At 39.9% G+C, this 25890-nt stretch overlaps 1 protein-coding gene and 1 long non-coding RNA gene across 9 annotated transcripts in view; one reads left to right on the top strand and one right to left on the bottom strand.

The window, feature by feature from the left end:
* COBL (cordon-bleu WH2 repeat protein) overlaps positions 1-25890 on the top strand; it is a 164619-nt gene that overhangs the window by 5681 nt on the left and 133048 nt on the right. The window contains exon 1 of one of the 8 annotated variants that reach the window (XM_065667723.1): positions 20209-20253. The exons of the other annotated variants lie outside the window; for them this stretch is intronic. Within the exon in view, the coding sequence (XP_065523795.1) occupies positions 20243-20253 (11 nt within the window). The 5' untranslated portion in view covers positions 20209-20242. Of the gene's footprint in view, positions 1-20208; positions 20254-25890 lie in introns of those variants that run through there. 8 annotated transcript variants of the gene reach the window in all.
* On the bottom strand, positions 9535-10947 carry LOC136009295 (uncharacterized). Its single transcript, XR_010610467.1, has 3 exons — positions 10895-10947; positions 10726-10816; positions 9535-9755 (listed from the first exon to the last, which is right to left on the bottom strand). It is a non-coding gene; the product is annotated as an uncharacterized LOC136009295 (long non-coding RNA).

Raw genomic sequence — 25890 nt, 5'->3', positions numbered from 1 at the left:
TTTTCGATCATGACTAATACCTCAGGATTGCTGAAGATAAGCAAGGTAACTGTAAGAAAAAGCTAAATGGTGAGATAAAATGCAGTGTAATCCAGTCCTGACAGCTGTTCTTTCTGAATTCCAATGTCCCATTTCTCCTGTCTTTCTTTTCCCTTTTTTTCTTTTTGATTTCTTTCAGCAAACAGTTAGTTTTGTACTAGAGTACAGGATGAAATAGATGGCCTCTTAAAGTCTCTTCAATTTCTGGGCTGTCTAGAATATTCAGGGTTTGTTTTCACCCTCCCCATCTCCCACTCATGCCTCTCATTATTTTCTTTCCTCTTGATATCTTTTGTAATTTTTCATCTTGTTCTTCTATGCCACTCCTGCTACTGTTAGATGAAATTGAACCTTCTCTTTCCTGCTGTCGCCTGTCTTGTTTGGTCTTCCTGTCTTTTCCCTTGTAATTTCAGATTCATTTGTCTGCAGGTTTTGCTCCTGTAAGTTTACATCTTCATTAAATTGCTTATCTTGATGAAAACACTTTACTGCTCTGTTGAAGGTAGCACTATGTTTTGGTGGGACAGATATTACTTACCACCCCATCTGGGCAAGCTGCACTGATTACAGTGAATTTCAGGATGTTGCACTAGATAAAGGTGGAGAGAGAGGGGTTTAGTTACAACTTAAAGGACTCTCACCTTTAGGTGATGGTGACCGTTAAGGAAAACCAACTACTGAAATACCTATTTTGAAGTCAGTTCCCTAAACAGATGGCTGCTTTGTATGTAGTTTAATCTTGCTAGGGAAGTGGTATATTATATTGCTTTTTGCAGAATAACGCAAATCATGGTGCATGATTACAGCCAGAATGAAGGGATTTTTCTTTTTGCATTCAAAGGAATGAGAGTTTTCTTGAATACATGTATTTATCCTTAAGCATCTATGGTCTTGTAAATCACAGAATCCCAAGGGTTGGAAGGGACCTCAAAAGATCATCTAGTCCAACCCCCCTGCAAGAGCAGGGTAACCTACAGTACATCACACAGGAACTTGTCCAGGCGGGCCTTGAGTATCTCCAGTGTAGGAGACTCCACAACCCCCCTGGGCAACCTGTTCCAGTGCTCTGTCACTCTTACAGTAAAGAAGTTCTTCCTGATGTTAACGTGGAACTTCCTATGCTCCAGTTTACACCCATTGCTTAAAGACTTCTGTTGTCATAGACTTGAATTATCCTGTTGTCACAGAATTGAATTTTCTTACAAGCATTTATGAAGGCTTCCTAACAATATTCTTTTGGGTTAAAGAATTACATATAGGAGACTCCATTTTATTTATATAGTCAAAAATGTGAACACATTTGCATGACGTGCTCCAAAAGCAGCCAGGAGGCCTATGGCAGAGTTAGGGAAGTACCTCACTTCTTCTGAATCGCAATTCAGTGCCTTAACAAGTATTCCCCTGTGTCTGGCCTTTAGCTACTCTGTTAGCATCAGCAAACACTTGATTTTCTGGCAAGCGCTGCGTTCTGTATACTGCAGCTTTTTGTGTTGTTCTGGCATTGTGGTTTCCATGAAAATTGACAGCTTTCACACTTTAATGCTCCTTCTAAGAGATTGAGGGGTCTTTAGAAATGTATTTTTCTGTAGCACAGTAAGCCAGCTTCTGTGTTAGAGGCTGGGAATTGGGAGAGACTTAAAATCTGTGTTTCCAGATAAAATTATGATTTAAGGACCTTTTAAAAGTAGCTGCATTTCCAGCTAATGGAAATTACAACCCTTATTAACATATTAATCCTCTTACTGTATAGAGCGTTTCCATAGCTGTTAGTTGCCCAGTGAGCCAGGCTGCTTATCATTAAATAAGCGATGCTGGGAATAGTGTATTGTTGTCATAGTTTCAGCATGAGAGTGTCAGCGATGAGCTGTGGACTTAACCCATGCCAAGGGGTGAGTCACAGAGATTGCGTGGCAGGACCGCACTGTGATGGCAGTGACACACAGTGTCTCCTACCCACTGTAGTCCTCTTGCACCACAAATACTGTCTTTTTGGTTTCATTAATCCCCCAGCTAATGAGCTGCCTAAGATGCTGTGCATTTGTGCAGAGTAGTTGTTGTAATCAGAGAAATGGGGAAGAAAATGGACTGAGAGTGTTACTTCTGTGTTCCTTGGCTGTTTCTAGAGCTCAAGGACTGGGAGTATCTGTGGGACAAACAAATTAATTTCTTACTGCTGACCCTATAAATTCAAACTGATATCTGCATGTTAAGCTGTGTTTTGTGTCTTCGTCAGATGTGCTGTACGAAAGAGAGCTGTCAGTCTCCTCTGACAGTTTCAGTCATGAAATGTGAGTTATAAAGCTTTCTTTGGTAGTCAAAAAATAATAGAACCTGGTATATGATTTCTTCTTTAAAGTAATAACCATCATTAAGGGAGGTAGGAAAGTTGTAGCTGAACTGAGAACTTCGTATAGGCTGGGCCTGAGGTACTTGCAGAGGCGCAGTAGATGGGACTGTGGTTTTGGGTTCAGTTCTGTGTTCTCCACTGTCTTATTTTTTATTAAAGGTGATTGACCTGTGCATAAATTTTAAGGTTGATCTGTGAGTTTCTCTGCCTCTCTGTCTGGGTTACGGTGGTGCATGCAAAGTGGAACAGATAAGTAGGCATGATGGAGAATCCTTCACCTAAGTAATCAGCAGCCAGGTAATTAGGGAGTTTGCTTAGAGAAAACCCACAATCGAGGACCTGCTTGACACAGGAAGGTCTGAGGATTAAATCTGCAGTAGCTTTTACTACACTGAATTGCCAGGACCACCCAGCAACCTGGAGTCCTCCTTTTTCCTTCAAGCAAGAAGCTGGCATGGAGCTTGAGCAAGAAAATTACATTTTATATTATCAGTGCTCTAAATATAGAGTACTATAAGGTTCAACAGCAAGTGCCAATCTACAAGTACTTAATCAGATAAGTGTTACTTTATGTTTTCACCAAGGGTGACCAACAAGCAGTACAATTCTCTGTTTGCCATACCTGTTTTCCTTGCTGTGTTTTGGGTTTTATATAAATGCATATTGATCTGATCCAGCTGTTACTGATGTTTTGTTATGAAGTTGAACCAGAAAGGTAGAACTCTGTTGTGTTTCAGTAATTGAGGGTTGATGACTTATTTATTTTCCAAGGCCACACAAATGCATAGAGATTTAAAATGGGTAACATTGATGGTTGATGAGATGCTTTCTGAATTTTCAGATGCTGTTTTAATAAATGCATGCGCTGCCATTCATCATAAGAGCTCTTTATAATTAATATATATATTATTTATAATTATTTATTTTTATGTAATTTACTACTTTTTATATATTATTTATAATTATTTATAATTCTATATAGTAATACCTTTTGTGATTATTTTTTTCAATGGTTTAATTAGACTAGGGAACAACAAAATTCAAGGGCCTGGGTACAAATGCGTCATTGGTTGGTTGTTGCCGTCTCCCAGGTCTGGTAATCTGCTGGTCCTCCTTCCTCTGAAAAGGGAAAAGGCAGTTTGGATTTTGGGGAGTGAGATTTCTCCTTGGTACTTGCGTTACGTGGTGTCAGGAGATGGTGTGGTGGTGACGTGCGCAGGAGTTTGTCCTCCTGGGTTGCGTGAAGGTCCTTGTGCTGCTGTGTACGTAAGATCCACGAGATGCAGAATCAGCTCTGTCAAATCAGCTGACTTCTCCAGGGACACAAGAGGAAAGCTGCAAAAGAGCTCTGGTTTAGATTATCTAGATTACTTCTGTGTTAAAAACTTGCCTCTTCCTTCCCGCCCCACACACCCCACAGTGGGCATTCTCCTGTGCTCGTCCTGGAGGTCTCTTGGGAGCTGTGGCAGCGGCTTTCCAATGTAAGAAAATACAGTAGCGAATTCTGTGCAAGATCCTTAAAAATACTCCTCCACCTTTTATTTCCATTGTGTAGTTATGTTGAGTTACAATAACAATTGATTTTTCCTGCTTTAGCATGTCCCCAAAAGATAAATAAAACCTCCAAGTTATTTTATAATAAATGATTATTTCATTTTTTCTTATTTCTGTGATTAAATAACTTTTATTTCTGCACTTTTCTTTTTTGTTTGAGGTCAGTGTATGGCATATGCAGCAAAAATACCACTTAGGTAAATACATCAAGAATGGCCTGTCTGATCTTACTGTACAGAACTTGTATTTTCCCTTCTGTTTTTGTCTAAACATGCCGCAAGGGTTTGTCTCCAAAATCAGTAAAGACTTTCAGCCAAATATGAACAAAAAACCTGTTTTCTGTGCTTTTCTTCGATCTCTCTTGCGGCAGTGCTTTATTTCTGAACAGCACAGCAGTGGTTCTGGGTGCGGATGAGGGAATGTCTTGGTGTGAATCCAGATGCCTTCTTTGTCTTGTCTTTTTTTTGAGTAACTTTTCATGGTACTTGGTACCATGCTTACACTTTCTTGAATACCAAATAAATTATTCCTGGGTTCCCCGGTGGTGCAGCTCATGTTTCAGTGTCAGCACAGCTTTCTCTGCTCTAGCAGAACTTGCAGTGTTGCTCCCAGTCACTTCAATGCCTGCTTTGATCAGGCCCTCCTGGGACATGGCTTTCTCCTTGGGAAGGAGACCAGCCTTTGGCTTCTGCTGTGATTAAAATCTTGCTACTGTGACACTTTCAGGTGCTCCAAAGACTGACTCTACCAATTCATTAAATAACATCTACAAATAGGTCAGATCATGTTGCTAAACTGCTGGTGTTGTAATTAATACAATTATTAATTTTTTTTTGCTTTTAATTACCTCTGCTTCTTTGTGTTGAATAGGAGAGACACTTGGTCATCTCATAGCAACACAGAGCAGCATTGCATACTAAAATAGTATTATGACATCAGATGTGCATAACTTTCTGCTTTTCAAGACACAGCCTTTTTACTGTCTTGTTTTATGGCTCCTTAAGGTCTGTTGTGCAGCTTCATTCCCTGAGTGGTGCCTTGTCCAGAGCGGGACAAACTGGGACCAGTTTCTGTCCTTACTGAGTCCCGAGCCCTGCCTGTATCCAGTGAAGCTGCAGGTCCTTCAGTGCTGGGCTGTGTGTTTCAGTGGACTTGCCTAAGGTCAGCCTGGCACAGGGATGCTGGGGAGGAACCAGCATGTGCTGAGACATCATCCTCAAACTCCATCAGGACTTCTATAGGCTGGAAGGTATTTTTACTCCCATTCTTACATTGCCAAGTGGAGGATTGATATCTTCAGATCAAATCTGTTATTCCTGAATATAGTACGTTGATGCAGAATTACTTTCTTCTTAGCAAACCTGGCTTTTTCATTGTGAGACAAACACATATATATCTGTGTGTGATAGATAGAGTCTCCAGTATCAAACATAAAAAGAAAGAAAAGTAGACAACAGTTACACCTCACCTTCTGTGTGTAATTACAGAACAGTATTTTATCTTAAATTCAGGATTTTCCAAATTACTGTGTGTTTAGGAGGAGGATAAGAAGTTATACTTTATACAGTTTTAAGTAATAAATGTAATTGGCTTATTTTCTCCCTTCATTTTAAGTCCTGCAAGTTGTAACATCTTCGTAAAACTATCTAGAGACTATGTAAGTGCAGTCTATATCAACTATATGTTGATGATTAAGCTGTTTCATGACAAAAGTGAAGTTGCTGTTCTTCCTAACTTCTAAATAAATACAGTTAATTATATTCCCCTTCCAACTCTTGCATAGGTTTGTAAGAAAAAAGAGAATACCTTCCTGAAAGAGCAGTTATTCTGCAACTAGCATTTACCCAGTTTTTAACCTCACAGGTATCAGGAGACATTAATCTTTCAAAGAACGTTGATTATACTTCTGGTGAAGAATTTTTGTAAAGGTTTATTTTCCTCCGGCCTCGTATAAGGCAAACCAGGGATTTACTGATTAATTTATTTTTTTAAGCATCCTTTTTAAATTTAACTTAATTTAATTTAATTGTATTTATTTTATTTTATTTTATTTTATTTTATTTTAATTTTATTTTTTTAGTAAAAGGCTGTTAGTGCAGTATTGTACAGAATGACCAGTAGAGGCTGGGCAGATTTAAGTTTATCTTTTCCCCTGGTTTATTTGACTCTTCTGGGATAGAGACTGAGAGTCTGCTTGCACTTGCCAGAGAGTGAAGAGCAGCAAAAGCACTGGTTAATTGTTTAATGCAATATTGGAAATGGGGCTTTGGTCAGCTGCTCAGAAGCAGCTTGAATTTGTATGACCCATTTAGCATGGAGGAGAGTGGGCATGGCTATGCTCCCGTTCCATTCATATTCAGCTTTCAAGCCAATGGGCCTGTGGGGTTTATATTTGCTGTGCTTCACTTGCTGTGCTGAGGTGTGCAAATGCCAAGCAGTTCAGCTGAAATCTCTGGGTCTGCTCCTTTATCAAATAGGTGGGAGAGGGACCGACGTGGACAGATCGGTAAAACAGTTGTAGGTGCACACTGATCTTGTCTCTTTACTGGGCTTCTGGTTTATATTTTATGTTGGTGTAACAAAACCTGGGTATCTCATTTTAAAGGAGAATATGGGTGAGTGTGTTTAGGTAAAGACAGGTGTATTCAGTGCCTATATTCCCCTATATTCTCTGCCTGTGGTTGCTTGTATTTATTTACATGATGGTAGACTTCAAAGTGTCAACTTTCCACGAGTATTTTACAGCTAAAGACTTCTTGGCCACTAACAGTATTTTCATACTGGTTAAGTATAAGGAGGTCACTTGTTTCCGTTCTCACTTGTTCTTTTTGTGAGACCAGATACTGCTAATATTTTTGTGAAAAGCCCACAGCTTGTCATGCCATTATGCCAGCCTTATTTAAGAATACTGCTCATCTATACAACTGTTTGTTGTTTATAATTGTGTATTCTCAAATTAGCCATAGTTATTTTGGAATGAAATCTCTTTGCATTCAAGTGGTTAAATCCCATACTTTAACCTATTAAAAATGAGATCCAGGTTTACTGGAAAACATTTTACAAACATAAAACTGCCTGAAGTGTAAAACCTGTTTATAGATACTGTAGGTTTCTTGCCATGAAAAGCACCCTAAATTCCCCATGTGCTTCATTTTCATAAGCAGCTACTAGGAAAAAAAAATATTGCTTGTGGTGCTTTGCCAATTATTTATATACTGATTTGCTACCTGAGAATAATTTCAGATTTTTAAATTCAGCTTAGTATTGAATTTGTGGGGGGGGGGAAAAGGTCCTAAACTACTTAATATTTTGCAGTTTAGCTTAAATTTACCTGGAAAGAAACTGGCAATGCTGACATTTTTTGGGGGGTGTGGTGTATGTATGAACAGTTTTCAGTCATTATTATTTATGTAAATTTCCACTTACCTGTGTTGTTACAGGTCAAGCAACTGTTCTGTATATAAAATATTAAGCTGGCTTCACTTAAGTAGTCTCTGTGTGCAAAGCTTAAGTGCCAGATTTGAATAGGAGGCCAGGTACGAGGACTGGGAGCAGAGCTCTGTTCTGCCATCGTTCAAGGGGCACTAGTAGAAATCAGCCCTTCAAGTGAATCATCCAAATAGTTGAAAAGGGGAAATTCATTCTCTTGCTTCTCTTTTGCAGGTTATCATTTGTAATTCATCCTTTTGATTAATCTCAGAGAAGTAATGTAGCCTGTGCTGTTTTTTTCCTGACCAGGTGTTAATGAGCATGTCACTAGTGTGGAGACTGAATTTGCTTTCCGGCTTGGCCAGGAAAGGGGTGTACAGAGTTACTTGCAAAAACATAATGTGGAAGCTCAGATGTCAGAGAAACCCCTCATGCTCCACTTAGCACCTGGCTATTGCTGTGCAACAGTATTTAAATGTTTATAAATCTTTCATAATCATTGTTTATTTGAAAACAAAACCCAAAATCAGCAATAGGGGTTTTCCAGCATTAAATTGCTTTCATCAAGCATTATTGACGGTTAAAATGTTAAAACACTCTCGGAAGTCTTTTCTCAATTTTCTATGCCACTTTTCCCTTTTACCAAGGATACTGTCACCATGTATAGAAAGAAAAACTGTAAGTTCAGTGGCATTCACTTGTACTATATTGATTCAGAAGAGACTAAAAACAGTATTGTTCCAGCAATCAGATAAATTTTCTAATAAAATTCGTGGAGCTAAATGAATTGGAGACTTCACGTTCCTTCATTTTCCATTTTCTGAGGTGCATGTGATACTGGTCCTTAGTGCTTATCACAGAAAAGTCCTGAATTCTTCAGAATTAAATTATATGAGCTGCTTTGTGTGATGTTACTAAGTAGTACATGTGCAACTAAGTACTTGAGAATGGTGTTTGTAAGGAAGGATTGTGTATAAGTGCTTCATGCACAGCTCTACTCCTTGCATACAGGTGGTCTAGTAGCAAGCCTTTTTATCAGTGGGTACAGGGGAGAAGGGTCACATATCATTTGTCTGTTCTACTGCTCATAGAAAAAAATAGATTCTCCTTTTATCCTCCTGGGTTTGTAGGCTCTATCAGCATTTAAAAGCAAATATGTGCCTATGTATTCTTAGAAAAATTACGGCCTATCTTTGCATTAATGTGTTCGTATTTCACATGTAGTTGCAGGTGGAAGATGAAAAGGTGTGCTTTGGGCAACATGTGTTGAATAATATTGGAAAGAAATGCTACCGTACGGGTCTTGCTTCTGGAGCCAGCATGTCCACTGTGTTGTACAGCTGTGCCCTTCCTTCCAGAATTGTTCTGCAATCTATTTACATGGAGCAAATGTTGCACTCATGGATGGATTTATGGGGATACTGATCTGGCAGGCCATGCAAGCTTGTAGATTATAAAATTTGCCATACACAGGGAAAGTAAGTGTTCCCAAATAAAACTCTCTTTATTTAGGGAGGTGGTATTGTGAGTTGAAACAAAATCTGAGATGTGGCTTGTGTTCCTCAAAGCATGCGTGGGAGATGAAGAATGAGGGATATCTGTTTTTATTGATGCACAGTAGGGTGTGGACATCTGATGAAGACTCAAAATTGCCCGAAATTCTGTGTTAGCTTGTAGAGCTCCTTGCTTAAGAGACATGGTGAGAGTGTTTCTGTGGTTTGTCAGTGGTGCCTGCAGATTTCACGGTTTTATAACTTTGTCCTAATGTATGTGTATGTCCCTGGAGCTCAGAGTGAATACAGCCCACTTGGAGAAAACACTTGGAAGAAGTGCAGTTGTCCCTTGATCGTGAAGTTTATTCCTCTTGGCATTTTTTATTGTTTTTAATTCCCTCTTGAAACTTTCTGATTTTGCGGCATGACAGAAGAGCAGAGTTGTGTACTTGAATTTGTATCTGGAGTAAAGTTGTTGCAACTTGGGGACTGCGTTATGAAAGCGGTGGAAGGAGCTCCCTCTGCCATGGCTTGCTGTCTGACAGCCACGCTTTGCTCGGTCTCATGCTCTTGGGTCCTTCCAGGTCTTGTCCACAAGCCCGTAGCTCTTGGCAGAGCTGTAACACCCCCTCCCCCCCCCCCCCCCCCCCCCCAAGTAGGCTTCAGCAGCACTTTGATCCGCTAATGGTGTCCTGACTGCTGACATTGGACCAGAAGGTCCCGAATCGAACAGACCCAGGGAGTGCATGTAGAGGGCGTATGATAAAGGAAGGGTTTAGAAGTGCACAGATACGTAAATTGCTTTCTTCAAGCTGCTTGTATTTTTGATTTTTTTTTTTCCCCTGATACCTTTCAGTTCTCTCTGTTGTCTTCTCTCAGTGGGGGTTCCTGTGCTGCAGAAAAAAGAGGAGAAAGATGTGTTCACAAAATAACAACTTAACTTGTGTAGGTATAGTAATAATCATAAAGGTTTACATTATTAGATGGAAATTTTGCAACCAGTATATTAGAAGAAACACTTAAAAAATATTAGATTTAGCTTATATGTAGGATTTAGGTAAGAATAGAATTACTTCTTTTCCCTGCTTAGTCCCTTAGTTTTCAAGCTTAGACAATATAAGTGTATTCTGATACACACCTTTGTAATTACATAAAATTGGTAACATGCCATATGACCTCTGGATACAGATCTAAATATTGGCATCAATTCATTTATTATGTTTGTGTGTGTTCTTAAATCAGTCTGCAATTCATAATGTGCCGTCTTTATTACAGTTTGCATAAAGTAATGTATTCTAATAGGGCAGTATTTCAATGAATACTTAAATGAGAGAACTGAGTAGGTCGTAATACAGTTATTTTTTTTACAGTGAAAAATGTTTTCCTTTTTAAATAGCATTTAATACTTCATTGCATTAACCTATTTTTGTCACAGAGTGGCTCAGTTAGTGTGTAACATATTCAGTAGATGGAGTTATATTGGTTTAGTACATTACTTTTTCACCCCACCTTGAAACTTCAACCAAAATCAAAACAAGTACATGTTGTGCAACTTTATGATACTGTTATATAAGTCATGAAGTTCCGTTTTAGTAATGACATTAAATGTAGTATAGAAAGAGCAGGGACCTTTTAATCTACAAAATTGACTTAGTCTTAGGTTGAAGTTCTGAACTGTACTGGTGACAGTTTCATTTTCCAGCTGTTGAAAGTAATGGTTTAATGTCTGAATCCATTTTTTTTTTTAATACATTTGTGAAAACAGGAGATTTTTCACTTTATGTAGCAGAAATACATGTCATATCTTGCATGTTTTGGTTTCATAGTGAAGAAATTCTAGTTAAAATAAAATGAGTGACTTACCTTTCTGAGAAGGGGGGAGGAATGATTTTTTTTTCTTCCCTTCTAGATCAAGTTTTAATTCCCAAAGTTTTTTTCCTCTCTCAAATGTTTCCTTAAATGACCAAATAAAAAAGACTTCTATTTTGCGAGTCCTGCTTTTGATTAATTTGACTGAGTTTTATTTACTTACTTAATCTGAACCATGCCTCCTTCTTATCATGTAAAGTCGCTTACTGTTGCTAAATATACCCGTGTAGTTTAAAGAAGCAAAGCTGTGCGTGAGTACGACCCATTCAGAGCGGGGTTGTGGGGTAGGGAGGGACCTGCTGGTAACCTGAGAACAAGAGCAGATGCTAAATTAACAGCTGGATCATTAGTAACAAGTCCACAAATGTCTGCTGGGAAATGATCTTCTTTGGACGCATAGTAGCGTGGGTGTGTGGGTTATTCTGAGTTTGTAGCATCTAGTTGCTCATTACCCATGACTCAAAGGAAGGTCGTGGAGCCATGAGGATTTTTATTAGTGGGGTGACTGGCAACTTGTTTTCATTGAAAATACAGGCTACATTTATAAGTTCTTGTGTGGGATATTTTTATTAAGACATCAAATTGGAAAATGCATGTGCAAGGAGGTTGCTGCCAGTATTGTAGTTACGGACTTAAGTATAAAACCCCACTAAAAGACCTGTAGAAAAGCAAAACAGTATGATAAAAGTGTCATGAATAATCCCAGGGTTATGTTCCGTTTCCACCTTTAACATAAACAGGTATTGACCATTAACTGCAGTCCGAAATAGCTGATTGTGACTGGATGAGAAACAAAATCATGACTGAGTAACAGGGAGTAGTAAATGATGGGTGTTAAGTGGTAGCCAAGCAGGAGAATTGAAACAAATAAAAGATCAGCAGAAAAAAAAGAAAAAAGAGCTGTCAGAAAAGTGTTCTTTATTTGGGAGACAAAACTTTAAGTTAAATTTATGCCTAAGTCTCTTGCTAATACATTCTTTGAAATCTATCTGAATATTTAGTGTAGTTTGCCTTCAGTCTGCTCTTTTGTGCCCTATAACCACAGCACACCTTTCCCACTGCAGTCCTGTGGACTCAGCTATGATGAGGGGTATGTCTGGTTTTATTTTACATTGAAAACCAATATAGTTCTTTATTCCATAAATCAATGATTATGTAAATGTGTGCACCTACAAGTCACCATTTTCCCACATTGAAAAACATGTTTGTGTTTAATTTAGTGAAAATGATTCAATTTCCTAGTATAAAACAGGAACAAAAATGATAGAGACGGATGGGAAAATGCCCCATATCATGGCCCTGGTATTTATGAAAAGGTTTGTGTTTTCTTCTTTAATTGGGGAAAAAGGCCTTCCAGCTGACTAGTGTGACTATCAGCCTTGTCATCAAAAGGGTTATATTCAACGAGTGAGTTTGTGGTGTTTGGGGACAGTGTTGGTGATTTAAATTCCCCCAAAACCTAAAACTCCCAAATGAATCCCCCTCCGAAATTGTGTCTAGACACCCCCACAACAGTGATTTAATGTCTGAGGGTGCTGTATCCCATTCAGTTATCCTCTTCTGGTATTTCCATTCCAGTGCCAGGAGCTGAAGGTCAGGGAAAAGTTAAGGCTTTCGGGCTGGCAGTGAGGTTTTCGGAGGGCAGGAAAGGCTCTGTAGGTCTTAAAGATGATTCTTAGAGGCGCCCCCTTCTCCATGCAAGCCTCTCGCCTATTTCAGAGAGAGATGCACAAGCTGGATCTCAATTTCAAGACTTTGCTATTCTGGGAGAGGATGAAAAAGAAACTTTCAAACAACCATTTTCATTTTAATATCCTTCTCTGCTAAATAACCTGGCAGCTAGACTAGATCTTCTCTCGCTTCCCTGAAGAATTAAGGGTCAGTGTGAAAGAGGGAACAGGTTGAAGTCATTTGGTTGCTGTCGGAGTACAGAAGCCCAAGAAAAAAAGCATAGCCAGTTTTGGACTATGTAGTGGCTATTTATGTTAGGCTAATTATGGTAGAATGTTGAGTCCATATAACTTGGCAGAAAAAGGTGGAAAAATTGCTTGGGTTTTGTGTGTGTGTATATATGCATATCTAACATTACCAAGTTTTAATTAACATGTTAATATCTATGGTAGAATAATGTGTATGCGTGAAGGCCATATAGTGTTACTCAGTTCCAAGTACATGTGTGGGGGTGGTTTTATTTTGGGAAGGAAGAAAAAAAAGTTACACTCTGGTAGCTTTTTGACAGGGAGGTTAAGGAGTGTGATCCTTCAGTTGCTTTTTGGCAAGGAATTGTTTTTCCATCTTCATATACATGACCATAATTAACCATTAATAAAAAAACAAAGTAGTTTGTTGTAAATCATCCAGACAATACATCCCATTCTAGTGGAGATTCAGAATGTTCTGCTGCATAGCTAATGTGCTGGATGAGGCCGCTGTCTGTTGTGAAGTAGGTGGAATGGAGAAAGAATAGAGTCACCAGGCTAAGGGCAGCTACAGGTTTGGTGGTTGGGATTTGTTTGTTTTTTTATATATGTTAAATATTTTCTTTTTTAATAAATTTGTGTCTTCCCCCGTACAGCAGTTTACTGTGAGCCTTGTCACTAGCAAAGAGGATTCTTCAGGGTGACACTAATGCTAGTTGAGTGGTTGGGCTGTTTCTGCTTACAATTGTACGGGTTAGCCAGTTCGCTCTCTGGTTTTGTCTTGCAGTATCTTCTAAATGACAGATCCATGCAGTTTTCTTATACATACACTTCCATGTTTTAAGCCAAAAGAAAAATTAGCCTTTGCATTACTGTCTGTAAAATCATGTAGTAACTCAAATAGTCCTTGCTGCATTTATTTGTATCTGCTGTCTTATACCTGGTGTGTTAGTTTTGAAGCTTAGGGTAGTATCTGCTTTTTTCATTTCCAGTGTTTAATGTGAGGTCTAAATATGAGAATGCACTGCATAGTCTCATCATGTGAACCTCTGTATTCGAGTTTTATTTGATTCGGCTCGCTTTCCTGAAAGGCAGCACAGTTCCAATGTACCTTGACACTTCTTGAACAATTATGTTTTCTTCATAAACAGGTCTTCTCTTCATTCAGGACCTATTTTATCAAATTATTCTCTGTTTATTTGTACAAGTGTGTGTCACTTTCTAGTGCTTCCTGGCTTCATGGATGATGTGTAATAGCATCATGAATGATCCGTAACGCTCTGGATCACCTCCAAGTCATTTTACAGCAGAGTGCTGTCCATTTCATGTGCAGGGAAGAAAACCTTAAGCTTCACTCTTTGCTGATTTATATAGGTGTAAATCAGGAAGATTTCAGTCTAAATTAGTGATTTGAGAGACAGTGGTCACTGTTCTTTAAGCGATGTGAACCCTTAATAGAGCATTTTAATATAAATTATATAGTAATTTTAAAAAAGCACTATTAACGCAGAGAAAATGTTTATGGTTTATCATCATTAAACATCTGAGGGGACTGTGGGAGCTAGCCTGGAAGGCCTGACTCTCCAGCCTGAGGATTTGGCCTTCAACACAGAGCTTGGGTTGTGTACAAAAGCCAGCACGGTGAGCTAAGGAGTCTGCAGAACAAACCTTTTAAGATCATATGGGCATGAGCTTAAACAGCATTTGGGATTACACTGTTTTCCAGGTGTATGCCTCTGTATTCTGTCAAATTTCGTATCTTTTTTTGAAATTGTGGTTAAACCAGACTCTTCCTTGGCAGTGGCTAATTGAAGTAAAGTATCTCTGTGGATTTTTATGTAAAGACCCAGGGGCTACTTAAGTGCTGCATCTTCTGGGAGAGAAGCAATGCAGAAATCATAGTGATTGTGTGGTTTGATGCCTCCTTTATCCTTATTCTAGTTCCTGAGCTGCCGCATAAGCTTACATACCTCCGGTACAAGTTAGGGCAGCCCCTTGAAAAGCTTTATTTGTACATCCAGACATTGTATATACTGATCTTTTTTTTTTTTTTTTTTATTTTTCAGCAAACCCTTTGCATTGGGGTTGCAGTGGGAAATATTATCCCTTAGCATACAGTCTAATATATTTTTGTAAACCTGTTTTTGAAATCAGAATTGCTACACAAGGGCTAGGCTCAGAAAGGAATCAGTTTGTGGCTCTAGGACAGGTAGATTCTGCAAATGCAGGCACAACAGGAAATGCCCTGTACATCCAGGTCCCACACAGACAACTGGTTCTTGTGCCTGCATTGCATCTTGCTGGTTGTGGATTTGGGACAGTTTATTACACAGTTCTGGACTGTAAGGCTAGATTAAAATACAACAATAATGAGCAAAATTCACTCCACCCTGCCACTGCCATTGGAAAAGAGGAAGAGAAGCTCACACTGTGTGTCTTTTGATGTATTTATTCAATTCAATATAGTATTGTCCTAGCCACCTACCTACTACTATGCAGTAGGTATCTAATGGGTGAGCAAAGGTGCTGTTTTTTGCTGTTGGAAATCACAGTGGGTTTTTCCAACAGATCCAGCTGCTGGGAAATTCAGTATATGCATTCAGACAAAATCCTCATATGTTTTAACACATGTGAATGCAGGTGTTGAGTGCTGAAATAAAATTAAAAAAAAAAAAAAAGGGGGGGTTATGCTAGTTCTAAGTTGTTTGAGTTCTGTTCCAGGTTTCTGTGGACAAAGAGCAAGGAGGCCTGACAGGGCTCGATGAGGAGGGAGGGTATTAAGAAATGCTCATTAAAAGGTGTCATAAACCTCTGATTGGTATGGGAGCCTCTGCAGATACTCGCTCATTAAAGGTGTTTCAGTGGTGTACCCATTTTGCTGCATGTTTTAACACAGATCCAGTATAAGGCAGGATTTCTTCTCCTCCCCTTGCTTCCCCAACACATTTCATACCCATCATGTTTCTCCTGCCAACTACACCATCTCTCAAGTCTCTGTCCTACTTTTTCACTGAGCTGGGTTTCTGGCACGTCACACACTGTGTGTTACTGCTTTGACTCCATTGCTTCATGGTAAAGCCCGCTGATGCTGAGTTCAAAGCACCCGTCTGGGTGATGTGCCTGTCTGTGCTCAGCAGGCAGGTGTAAAAAAAGAGTCTGCTCCTCTGTGCAGGATTATTCTTGGCCAGAGTGTTTCTAAGATAACACAGGTGTTGCCATGTATAAACCCACTTCAGAGGGGAGGGTGTGAGCAGGCTTCGAAAGAAGCAGGGCATAAACAAGGCAGATCCTGTACATTTCTGTGGTACGGTGATCCCATGAAACCTGACCAGAAGAGAATCCAGCTTGTGGAGAAATTGCTTCATGCTGTGTAAACTGAGGTTTGGCTCCAAGAGAATATTCCTTTTTTTCTGGTTTTTTTTTTCCCTTTCTTTTTTCTTTTTTTGGGGGTTGTTACTTCTCTTATATCCTTCCTGACTGCAGACAGAGTAGCTGTTGTGATTTAGCTACCAAAGACTGAAGTGATCACCAGCTATGAATATATATCCAAGATCAAGAAAAATGAAGCGGGGCTCCAGTGCCAGCACACAAATTGCTTCTGTTTCATTGCCCTGGGAGGATGAATGAAGGAGGTGAGATACTTGGGCAGTTTGTATTAAGCTGCTGTTTGGAGTGATTTCAGGCAAAATTTTACCCAGGTAGGTCACATGGTGTATTTTATCTACCTGGAAATAAAAACACCGTTATAGGCAAAGTGGTATAAATGTACACCCTCAAATGAGTCACTTTAGAAAAAAAAGCTGGTACTAACTGTCTGGATTTTGTATTTGAAGAAACATGTACAGTGATACACCTGAGATAACAAGAGAATGAAATCTGTGCCTTTTCACCCACAGTTCAGTTGTGATTTCCAGCTTTAAGATTCGTACTGATTTTTTGTACGATGAGTTCCTCTAGTAGCAGGCAGGTAGGTACACATGCTGACTTGCAGGTTTGTGTTGAAATACAGTGGTGAGGGCACAAAGGAAGGTGTTCAGAAGCAGGCTGCTGCTCATAATAATAACTCATGTGCTTTGTACATCTTAGATCCTCCAAGTATGTGGGATTTTGATTTGACTGGAAAGGGTAGTTGAAAGCAGAGATTTTACAGAGGTGTCATTTGCCATTTTGACCAGAGGTGAAAGCACATTGACAGCACAGGAGACCATCCACAACCACAAAACAGAGGCGATAATTTTTGTCCAGTGTTTCTTGGTGACACTACTGTGAAAAGCTAGGTTTTTTATTTTCTGATGTTGAATCATCTTGTGAGACAGCATAAACAAATACTGTCTCATAAATATTTTTGGCATTTTTTTCAGTTTGAGAAAATAAAATACATGTGTTTTTTGGTTTGTGTGACAGCTGTTATGTGTGATAGAGTTGTCCTTGCTTAATGCTAAATTTTCACCATAAAGTACAGAAGTAGTACAGATTGTCTTGGAGATTATGACAGATGGGGACTATAAAATTTATATAGAGACACAAACTCCAGAAGCATTTCTAAAGTGGTAGTGTTCTGTATTTAGTTTTAGACCAGACTGGTAATGGGAGAGAATGTGGAGCTCACCTCCAGGGATTAAAGCAGGCTAATGGAACCAAGGTTGCTTTGCTATATCAGAATATCAGGGGTTTTTCAAGAATAAATTTTTAGCTACATAAAAGAAATATACTTCAGTGGGATTCCTTTTTGGCTGTTGGTAATAGCTCATCCGTTACCTCATTGTGATCTGGGGATCCTTGTTTTAGCATATGTTGTTTTTGGGGACTTCCATATACTTCACATGCCATGTGCTTTCTTGATGAACTTGCAGACCAAAAGCTTAAGGAGATCTGGCTGTTACTATTAAAAAAACAATTGTTATTTTGAACTAACCCTGCAACGTGTCAGCAGGGTTCTTTAGTTTTCAAGCTGCAGATCTGGCTCAGACTAAATTAGTGTTTTATTTCAGTGTATCAGAAACAGATCTGCACCACTGCTGTGGCTGGTGAGAGCACTATTTCTAATTGGACAGATGTCAGATCTCTTTCCTTCTATTAATCCATCTTTCAGATCCTCTGCTAGTGCATTTTTTACAGTTTCTCTAACAGCAGAAGGGGAAAGAGCAGTTTGTTTTAGGGTATCCCTAAGTGCAGAAACTATAAATGTGCATGGTTTTTTTTGCTCTCCTTTGAAACTCATGTTCAAACTTTTCTATTAGTTTTCTATCTTAGTAGCTGGCATCAGATGGAGAGATACGAGAAACGTGAATTATGATGCTGATTGACTTCAGGTCAGAGAGTGGCACTGCCAGGATGTCTTACTATGTAGAAGAGAACAGAAAATGAGTTCAGGATTATCTAGTCAAGAACTAAACCAGAGATGAGTAAATTGATGTAAGGAAAAATGAACAACCACTGCTTCTGGATCTGGATCTAACTGTATGACTGATACAGTATGAAGTATTTTTCTGTCAGTGAGCCCTTTCCACAAAAATACTAATAAGCATTCAGGAAGTTGAATACGCTTAAGGAGTCTTTATTTAATAAATGGGTTTCTTATTCTCAGCAACATGATGCATAATCCCATTATATTGACTGTAAAAAACCTGCTTCCGTTTTCCTTTCTTGTTCCAAAACGGGGTACTGTAGAATACTTATTGTAAATGCTACAGGAGGAGAGACAGTGGTCTTTTTACTTTTTTTTTTTTTTTTTTTTTTGCACACAATGACTTACTTGTGATACTGAAGATTAGCTTTCAGCAGATTACTGAAAAAAGAACAGACACACTGGGTATCTGTCAGTACTAGGTTTCTCTGCAGGCTCTTTTCATCTGGAAAGCGTGGCACTTTGAACAGCCTCCGGTTGAGTCTGTAGAGTGTGACTCCCATAATTAAAAACATAAAAGTGAGTTGTTTTTAACTGAAGGCCAGGCTGTGCAATGACAGGTTTCTTAGTGTTAGCTAATGAAAATATTTGTAATATTTTATTACAAAATCCTCCAGAGCAGCAAAATCTGGTAGTTCATGCATCATATTCTTCTGTCATCCCTGCTGTTGATTTTTTGGGGGGAGGCACATGCTCCCCACTCTTCTTCTCAATTTCTAGCTTACAAAACTGGATAGCTTGCCTACGTGTTATTAATGGCTACAAATTTTGCTGAAAATGTAAAATGTTACTCCTTATTAGAACACAGGTAATTAATAGAAATAAAATGTGATGAGAGTGAGTGGATCTGTAGTAACATATAATGCAAAATAATGAGCATTTTCAGAAGAGACTTATTTCCTCTTGCTTGTTTCCCAGATGGATTTAGGCTTTTTCATCCTTTTATTAGTTTTTCAGCTTTGTAGTACTGCACCGTTCTTTTCAAGCATACCTTTTTACTAGCGGTAGACAAGAGAGGAACGATGTGGCAGGCCCCATACCTGTCTCTTCTTTCACTTTCTGTCTGTGTCTTTATTGTTTTTGTTTCTGCAAGTTAATTTTTCATCTTTTTCCTGTTTGTACAAATACAATGTTCATATTCTTTCATTTTCTCCTGATGCCTTCCATTCTAAAGATGCGATTCATGTGCTATCACTCTGCCCCGGGCTAGATTTGCTTTTACTGTATCTTGGGTTTGTTGTACAATCAGGAAATGGTTATAAAAATTGAACCACTGCTTTCCCATTCTCTAATAATGAAATGATATATTTCATACATACATACACATTTTTAGTTCTTTAGTGTAATAACTGGAAACAGTTGTCAACATCCATGCCTTGTGTGTAGTTTCCGTTAATAAATTTTGTGTGATTATTTTTTTTGAATATGTAAAAATAAAGCTCTCAATGTCACTGTTAGCTAGACACACAGACTTTTTGCTCAAAAATAAAGTTTGGTAACAGGGATGTGTATGTTAAAGAGATTGCAGGAGCAGTTGGTTAAGTTAGAGTTAACATAATGAACCATGCTGTTCACAGATCAAGGGGATTAAACTTTTATCAGTTAATTTTCTATAAGGATTGTTACAGAACCCAGCCAGTGTGTTGCTGTTGCCCCCCTGGCTAGCTGAGATGCCTGTTTGCCTTTTGTGATTCGTGTCAGTACGTTCTCTAATGATGGTGTAATTAGCACAGTTTTGCCAAAGGAAAGGGGATTTCTCTTTTGGCTCTTGCATTGTTTTTCATGTGAACAGCAAGAACGCATTGGCTAAAAATAGTGTTTAAAAGAACAGGAGCTGGAGCGGCCCCTCCAGAACCAGCGGAATAGCGCAGGGTGTGAGCAGCTGCTGCCAGCCTGCTAACGCTTGGGTTTAAGCCCAGGCAGAGCAAAGCCTTGGTGCCCGCAGGTGACAGGGCTCCCCCAGCCAGCGCCTTTGCTGAGTCCGTGTCGGCTCACATAGATGTGCTCAATTAGACCTGCGGTCAGACACCTGACCAAATTGTTGATTCCTTAAAAATACTTACCAGCAATCAGAGACAGGTGTTCACTATCAGCATGAATAAATACTTTGTTAACATTTTCCTCTCTCCTTTTCTCCTCTCCCAAGAGAAATATAACAGGACTTAAAGCTCTGAAAACAGAAGCAATGGTAGAACTGTGAGTTGTTTAAATATATATGTACTCCTTGATGATGTTTTACACATCATTTTACCAACAGGTGGCTATGGAAGATGATCAGGAAGCTCTCTTGAACTCAGAAAGTTGTGTTTGAGCCACTCACTGTAGCTCTCTTTTCACTCAAAGAATGTGAGGATGGGAGCAGAAGGATGTCTGCAGGAGTATGGATGTCTTGCTAGCAGTGGCAGATACCACCTATATGTTGTGAGGTGCCTTTTTACAGGTGTCATGTTTTTGAAGAGCTTGAATTTAGTAGGATCATCGGAATTTGGCTCTTTGTTTTCAAGACTATTGCTGCTGACTTAACCTGTATAGAAGTTATATTTTAATGTTTGTGGTCCTCAGTTTACTGACATTTATTCAGTAACAAGGTAACTGAAAACCTGAAGTAAAAATGCAGGGATGGGGTTTGGACATCTGGGACAACATACAGAGCCTATCTGTCACCATCCTGATGTGTTGCTGCCATCTCTGTATTCATGAAACTTCTATAAGTTCATTTTAATTAAAGAAGGGGTCTAGCTTATTTGAATGTCAGACTTTTGACGTTTGATAAAAGTTTGTCTTACAGTATTCAGAACTGATCACTTAAGAGTAAGACATTTCTGTATCACTGGCATGCTAGATTTGAGTGAGTGGGGGACCTAAAATGAGGGCAAAAATTAAGCCTGAAATACTTGGGGATTCTGTGTTGATAGTGCCTCTGTAGGTGTATCACCAGTCAAAGGGCACAGGTAAGATGGAAGCAAGCCGTCTTGCCAAAATTCTAAGGCAGTGTGTGTGATCCTGCAGTGGTGGCCTTAGAATGAGGAATTCTGCCATTTCTGTACTGCAGGTGAAGCTTCTTGTTGCCCTTCATAGTTTTCTTGTGTGGTTTCATAAAGCATGTACTGCATTCAACATGGAGTGAAGGTGAACTGGGTTGCTCAGTGAGAGATATGAACTGGCCCTGAGAGTTTTGCATTGTCTTTACCATATTGTTTTACTTCTTGGGCTCAGCATGACCTGGATTTTAGTGGGATCTGCTGATGTTGGCTTCAGCTGCCCATGTTGGCTTGTTTCTCTATAGCTGGGGACTCTGTTGTCTGACACAAGGCTTCCTGCACATAAGCCTGGACTTAACCACTTGTGGGCCTCAGGCAGCCCAGGTGCTGCAGTTTGGCCTCTTAGTAGATCACTGGAGACATCACCAAGAAACCTCTTCACTTTCATGCTGTCTGTGCACTTTGTTGTACTCTGTGTGTCGCCAGAGAAGGAGAAGCAGGATGAACGTGGAGGGATCTGCCTGGGTTATGGAGGGTCTGCCTTCAGCAGAGGAATGGGTGGGAGCTTACTGTCCCGCAGCCTCTACTTGTGCCTCAGCTGCTGAACCCCGGGCAACTTCCCTTGAGTGGAGAAGCTAGATGAAAAGGGAAGCTTCTTCCCTGATTCCTCATTTTAGCCAGTGGTGCTAATTATTAACAGCCCTGTGCATCACTGGGAAGGTGTTGGGGCACGGCCTGCAGGGGCATCCCTGGTGTGGAGCAGTCGGGCTGGGGCTGCCTGTTGCTGGACACAGCCGGTTCCAGCTGGCTCCAACAGCCCCATCACAGGGCACCATTGAGCCCTGCAGCCACAGGCAGGCACCTCAGGGAAAGCCTGGGTGTTGAAGGACAGGAAGAGCCGAGCCAAAGGAGCAGTGGGGCCAGTGCTGCAGGAAGCACCATGGCTGAGGTGGTGGTGGCCTGAAGGCACTGCAGCCCATGGAGGAGATGAGTGAGGAGGAAGGCAGAAGGTGGGAAGAAATGGCTGCTCGCAGCCCTTGTGCCCCTTTCCCTGCGGAACCAGTGTGAAGTCATCTGGCTGCTGTTGGCTGGGCACTGGGAGGAAGATTCACTTTCCTAGTTATATGTGCAGGACTGTATATGTGTCCTGTAAATACTCTTCCTCTCCATCCACCAATTTCTGTCAATAAAAGACCTAGGAAAATACTTGGAAATACGTAGCCATGTTTGGGCTGTGTGTGGCTTTTCTTCAAACTGTCTGAAGCAGAAACTGCTCAGTGGTTGAATTAATTAGCTGCACGAGCTACTTGTTGAATCATACCATATGAAGCCAGAGGAGTAACTAGCCAACTGCTAGCATTAGTTGTTTCTTCTTTCAAGTGAAGATGTTTAAGGATTGACAGAAATTCCCTTTTAGTATGTGCGTGCCTAATTAAAATGCAAAAGCACACTGCTTGTCTACTTGATGTTAGTTCCTTATGGGTGGAAGTTTGCTGAATCAAGGGAGAGATCGCTAAGTGAGGTTAAGGTTAGGCTATTTTATTTTTATGAAGTGGGTTTTTTCATGCTAGTGCTGATTCTTTAACATTAATAATCATACGCATAGTGTTTTTTCCCATCCTGAGCCTGTCCCATCCTTCTCTGCAGCAGAAATTAAAACCAATATTATGCTACATACTATTTTCTCATCAGTATAGGAAGTTTTTCCTTTTTCATCTTTCTGTTTCAGGTTTCTTCTGTCTTACTAGTGCCATCTACTACTACCAGCTATGCAGATTGAGTGCGTGAAAAGGGTGTGTGGAATTACTTTGTAAGCCCAACCCAGATATTTTCAATTGTTCAGATTCTTCCAAGTTTAAAAATAAGCAGTTAGACTTGTTACGTGACACTGTGCATAGATGTTTAATTTAGTTGTCATTTGCCACAATTATCAACATGTGGGGTATTTGTGAAAGATTAAACTTTTAATTCGTTATTTGTTTTGAGAGAAGAAGTATGGCAAAATTGAATTCTCACTCTTCTCTTCCTGCGCCATCTCTCTGGATCTAATCCTGTGGTCAGGGACATTTGTGATAAAGCATAGCTTGCTTTTAACAGCAGTGTGGTTAGGACAGTTGGAGTAAGACTGATGCATTAATAAGTCTTTGGATATTGACAGGGAAATGGGACTGTTTGCAAATAGTATTTTGGCTGATCTCTGTACATGTACATGTGCGTGTGCATTTATGTGTTTTATTCACTTGTGGTGGACTTTTTGTGTTGCTGCGTGTGTCTGGCTTATGTTAGGAGACATCTGCTTCTAGGCACTGATTTTTCTGCCTCATAGAAAACACAAAGGAGGACACATGATGTTTACATCATGTAAAGTGTAAAAGTTACAAAAAAGTAAAGTGTGAAGTTACACAAGTAACATGCTTTTTTGACACTGGCAGGCCAGGCAAAATCTTCAGTGTACTCTGTTACTGTGCTTATGGACCTAGCAGGCCAACTGCTCTGTTAAAACCAGCACATCCTCTTGTGGGAATTTGATACTGGTTGTGTAGCCAACAAGTGACTTCATGGTGTGTAAATGCCTCCAATGTCTCTTCACTAGCTCTGAACGTGGGCAGTGATGACACACGGGTGGTGATGGATCTCATGTCTTCCATTATTGTGTGATAATTTTTTGGTGTACAACACCCTAATCAATCAGGGTGGGAGAGAATAAGTTTATATATATATATATATGTATAAAATAATATATATATATATATATATAAAATTTTCCTGGATATTTCCATCCTTTGCTGTCTCATCCTGTTTCCTGATGCTGTGATACTGAACTTAGCCTGCTAGGAGGTCTGGACAGGCAGGGGCTAATGTCTGCTTTGGAAGCATCTTTGCTTTGCCAGTGGCATTCAGCGATGTCCTTCCATCTAGCAACAAGGAGCAATAAGCCTGCTTTGCTCATATCTGGATCAGTAGATGTCTCTAATAATTTCTGTATTCAAAGTACTGTAGATGAGTATTGTATCAGAAGTTGCATAGAAGAAACAATGCCGCACAGAAATAGCTGGATCCAAATAATGAATGCAACTTGCATAGTATTTAGTACTTCTCATATATTGCTCCTGACTCAGAAGCAGAAACAATAGCATATAGCCCGGTAACATTCTTACTACATCCAATACATATTCATGGTATCATTTGTGTAGGGGGAAAACAGCATTTATATGCTGTATGTCCTGTGAAGGTGAGAAGCAGGCCTGTACTCTTCTCAGTTACACTGTGCAGCAGCTGCAGGTGTGAGATGCTTTTGTTTCCCTGAGAGTGCAAAAAACCACTGCACCCTTCCCACACTGGTGTGAGTAGCCCTCAGTCATTTAGCAGCATTTACCCTGAAGGGCAGGAGCTCGATGAGCTTGCAGGAGTAACTCAGACAGCATCGCTGTTGTTTCTTCAGGGCTAAGATTAGACTTAGGACACAAGGTTCAGCAGTGGTTGGTGTCCTGTGGAAAGAAGCTTGGTGGTCCTCCTGCCTGTGTGTCCTGGGTTCAGCTGTAGCAGTTATTTTTCTCCTTCCTAGCAGCTGATGTAGTGCTGTGTTTCGACTTCAGTCTGAGAGCAATGATGATAACACACCGATGTTTTAATTGTTGCTAAGTAATGCTTACGCTGATCAAGGACTTTTCAGTCTCTCATGCTCTGCCAGTGAGGAGGGGCACAAGAAGCTGGGAGGAAGCAGAGACAGGACACCTGACCCAAACTAGCCAAAGGGGTATTCCATACCACATCATGTCATGCCTAGTGTATAAACTGGGAGGAGTTACCCGGAAGGCCCAGATCATTGCTTGGGTCGGGCTGGGTGTCTGTTGGTGGGTGTATCACTTGTGCTTATTTTTTTTTCCTTTCCCTTTTAGTTTTATATTCTCTCTCCTTGTTATTTCCCTTCTATTATTATTATCATTGTATTAGACTTTAATTATTGGACTGTTCTTATCTCAGCCTATGGGGTTTACATTCTTTCCTCCCCATCCTACATGCAGTGGGGGGGGAAAGGAGGAATGTGTGTGAATGGCTCTGTGATTCTGTGTTACCAGCTGAGTTAATCCATGACACTGTGTTAGTCAAAATTGGTTCTGACCCCTCCACCCCAGTCTGGTTTTGGTCACTCGCTGCTTTTCTGTTGGTTTCAGGATTCATTCAGCAGCTTAGGCTGATGACTGGTCCATGGGGCTAAGGCTGGTTGCTGCTTACATTCCTGCTGCAGGATTGTGTTAATGATTCATTGTAGGCAAATGCTTGTGCCACTAGGTACATGTACTCTGTCATACCTGTTAACCAGGTAGCCTGCAGAGGAGGAAGTTTTGGGGTTTGGTGCTGGTAAGAAACTGAAAACAAAATTTATGTTTGTGTAATGAGTGCTATCAGTGTTTTTGTTTATATACAAAATGCATGAGCCAATACATGAGCCTTACAGCAGAACTGTCTGGGAATACGTCATGAGCCTGTGGTAGCCCACAGTGAAAGATTTTACGTGGTCTGTTGTAGTGAGATAAAGAGGGCTGCCAAGATCTTGACATAGAACTCTTGCAATAACATGTATTTTAATTAACCTGACCACCTGAGAAGTCTACCTTTTGAAGCTAGAATTTTGTGGAGAAAAATTGTTTAATTTATATAAACCAGTAACATTTATTTTTTTGCTTCAATTTATATTATAAAAGAGGGTGTGAGAAGGGTAAAAGCTGTATGCATGCCTTTGCTATGGTCTATATTCCAAGCATGGCACTCAAAAGAACATGATAAATAAGATCTTACACTGGAGGTTATTACTTTTCCTTCGAGAAGTGGGGAAGAATACGCTTTTTTT

Source organism: Lathamus discolor, chromosome 2 (assembly GCF_037157495.1).
Source record: "Lathamus discolor isolate bLatDis1 chromosome 2, bLatDis1.hap1, whole genome shotgun sequence".
In the NCBI taxonomy this organism is placed as follows: Eukaryota; Metazoa; Chordata; class Aves; order Psittaciformes; family Psittacidae; genus Lathamus; species Lathamus discolor.
The sequence above is the reverse complement of the archived record's forward strand: the minus strand, read 5'-3'. Positions and strand labels throughout refer to the sequence as shown.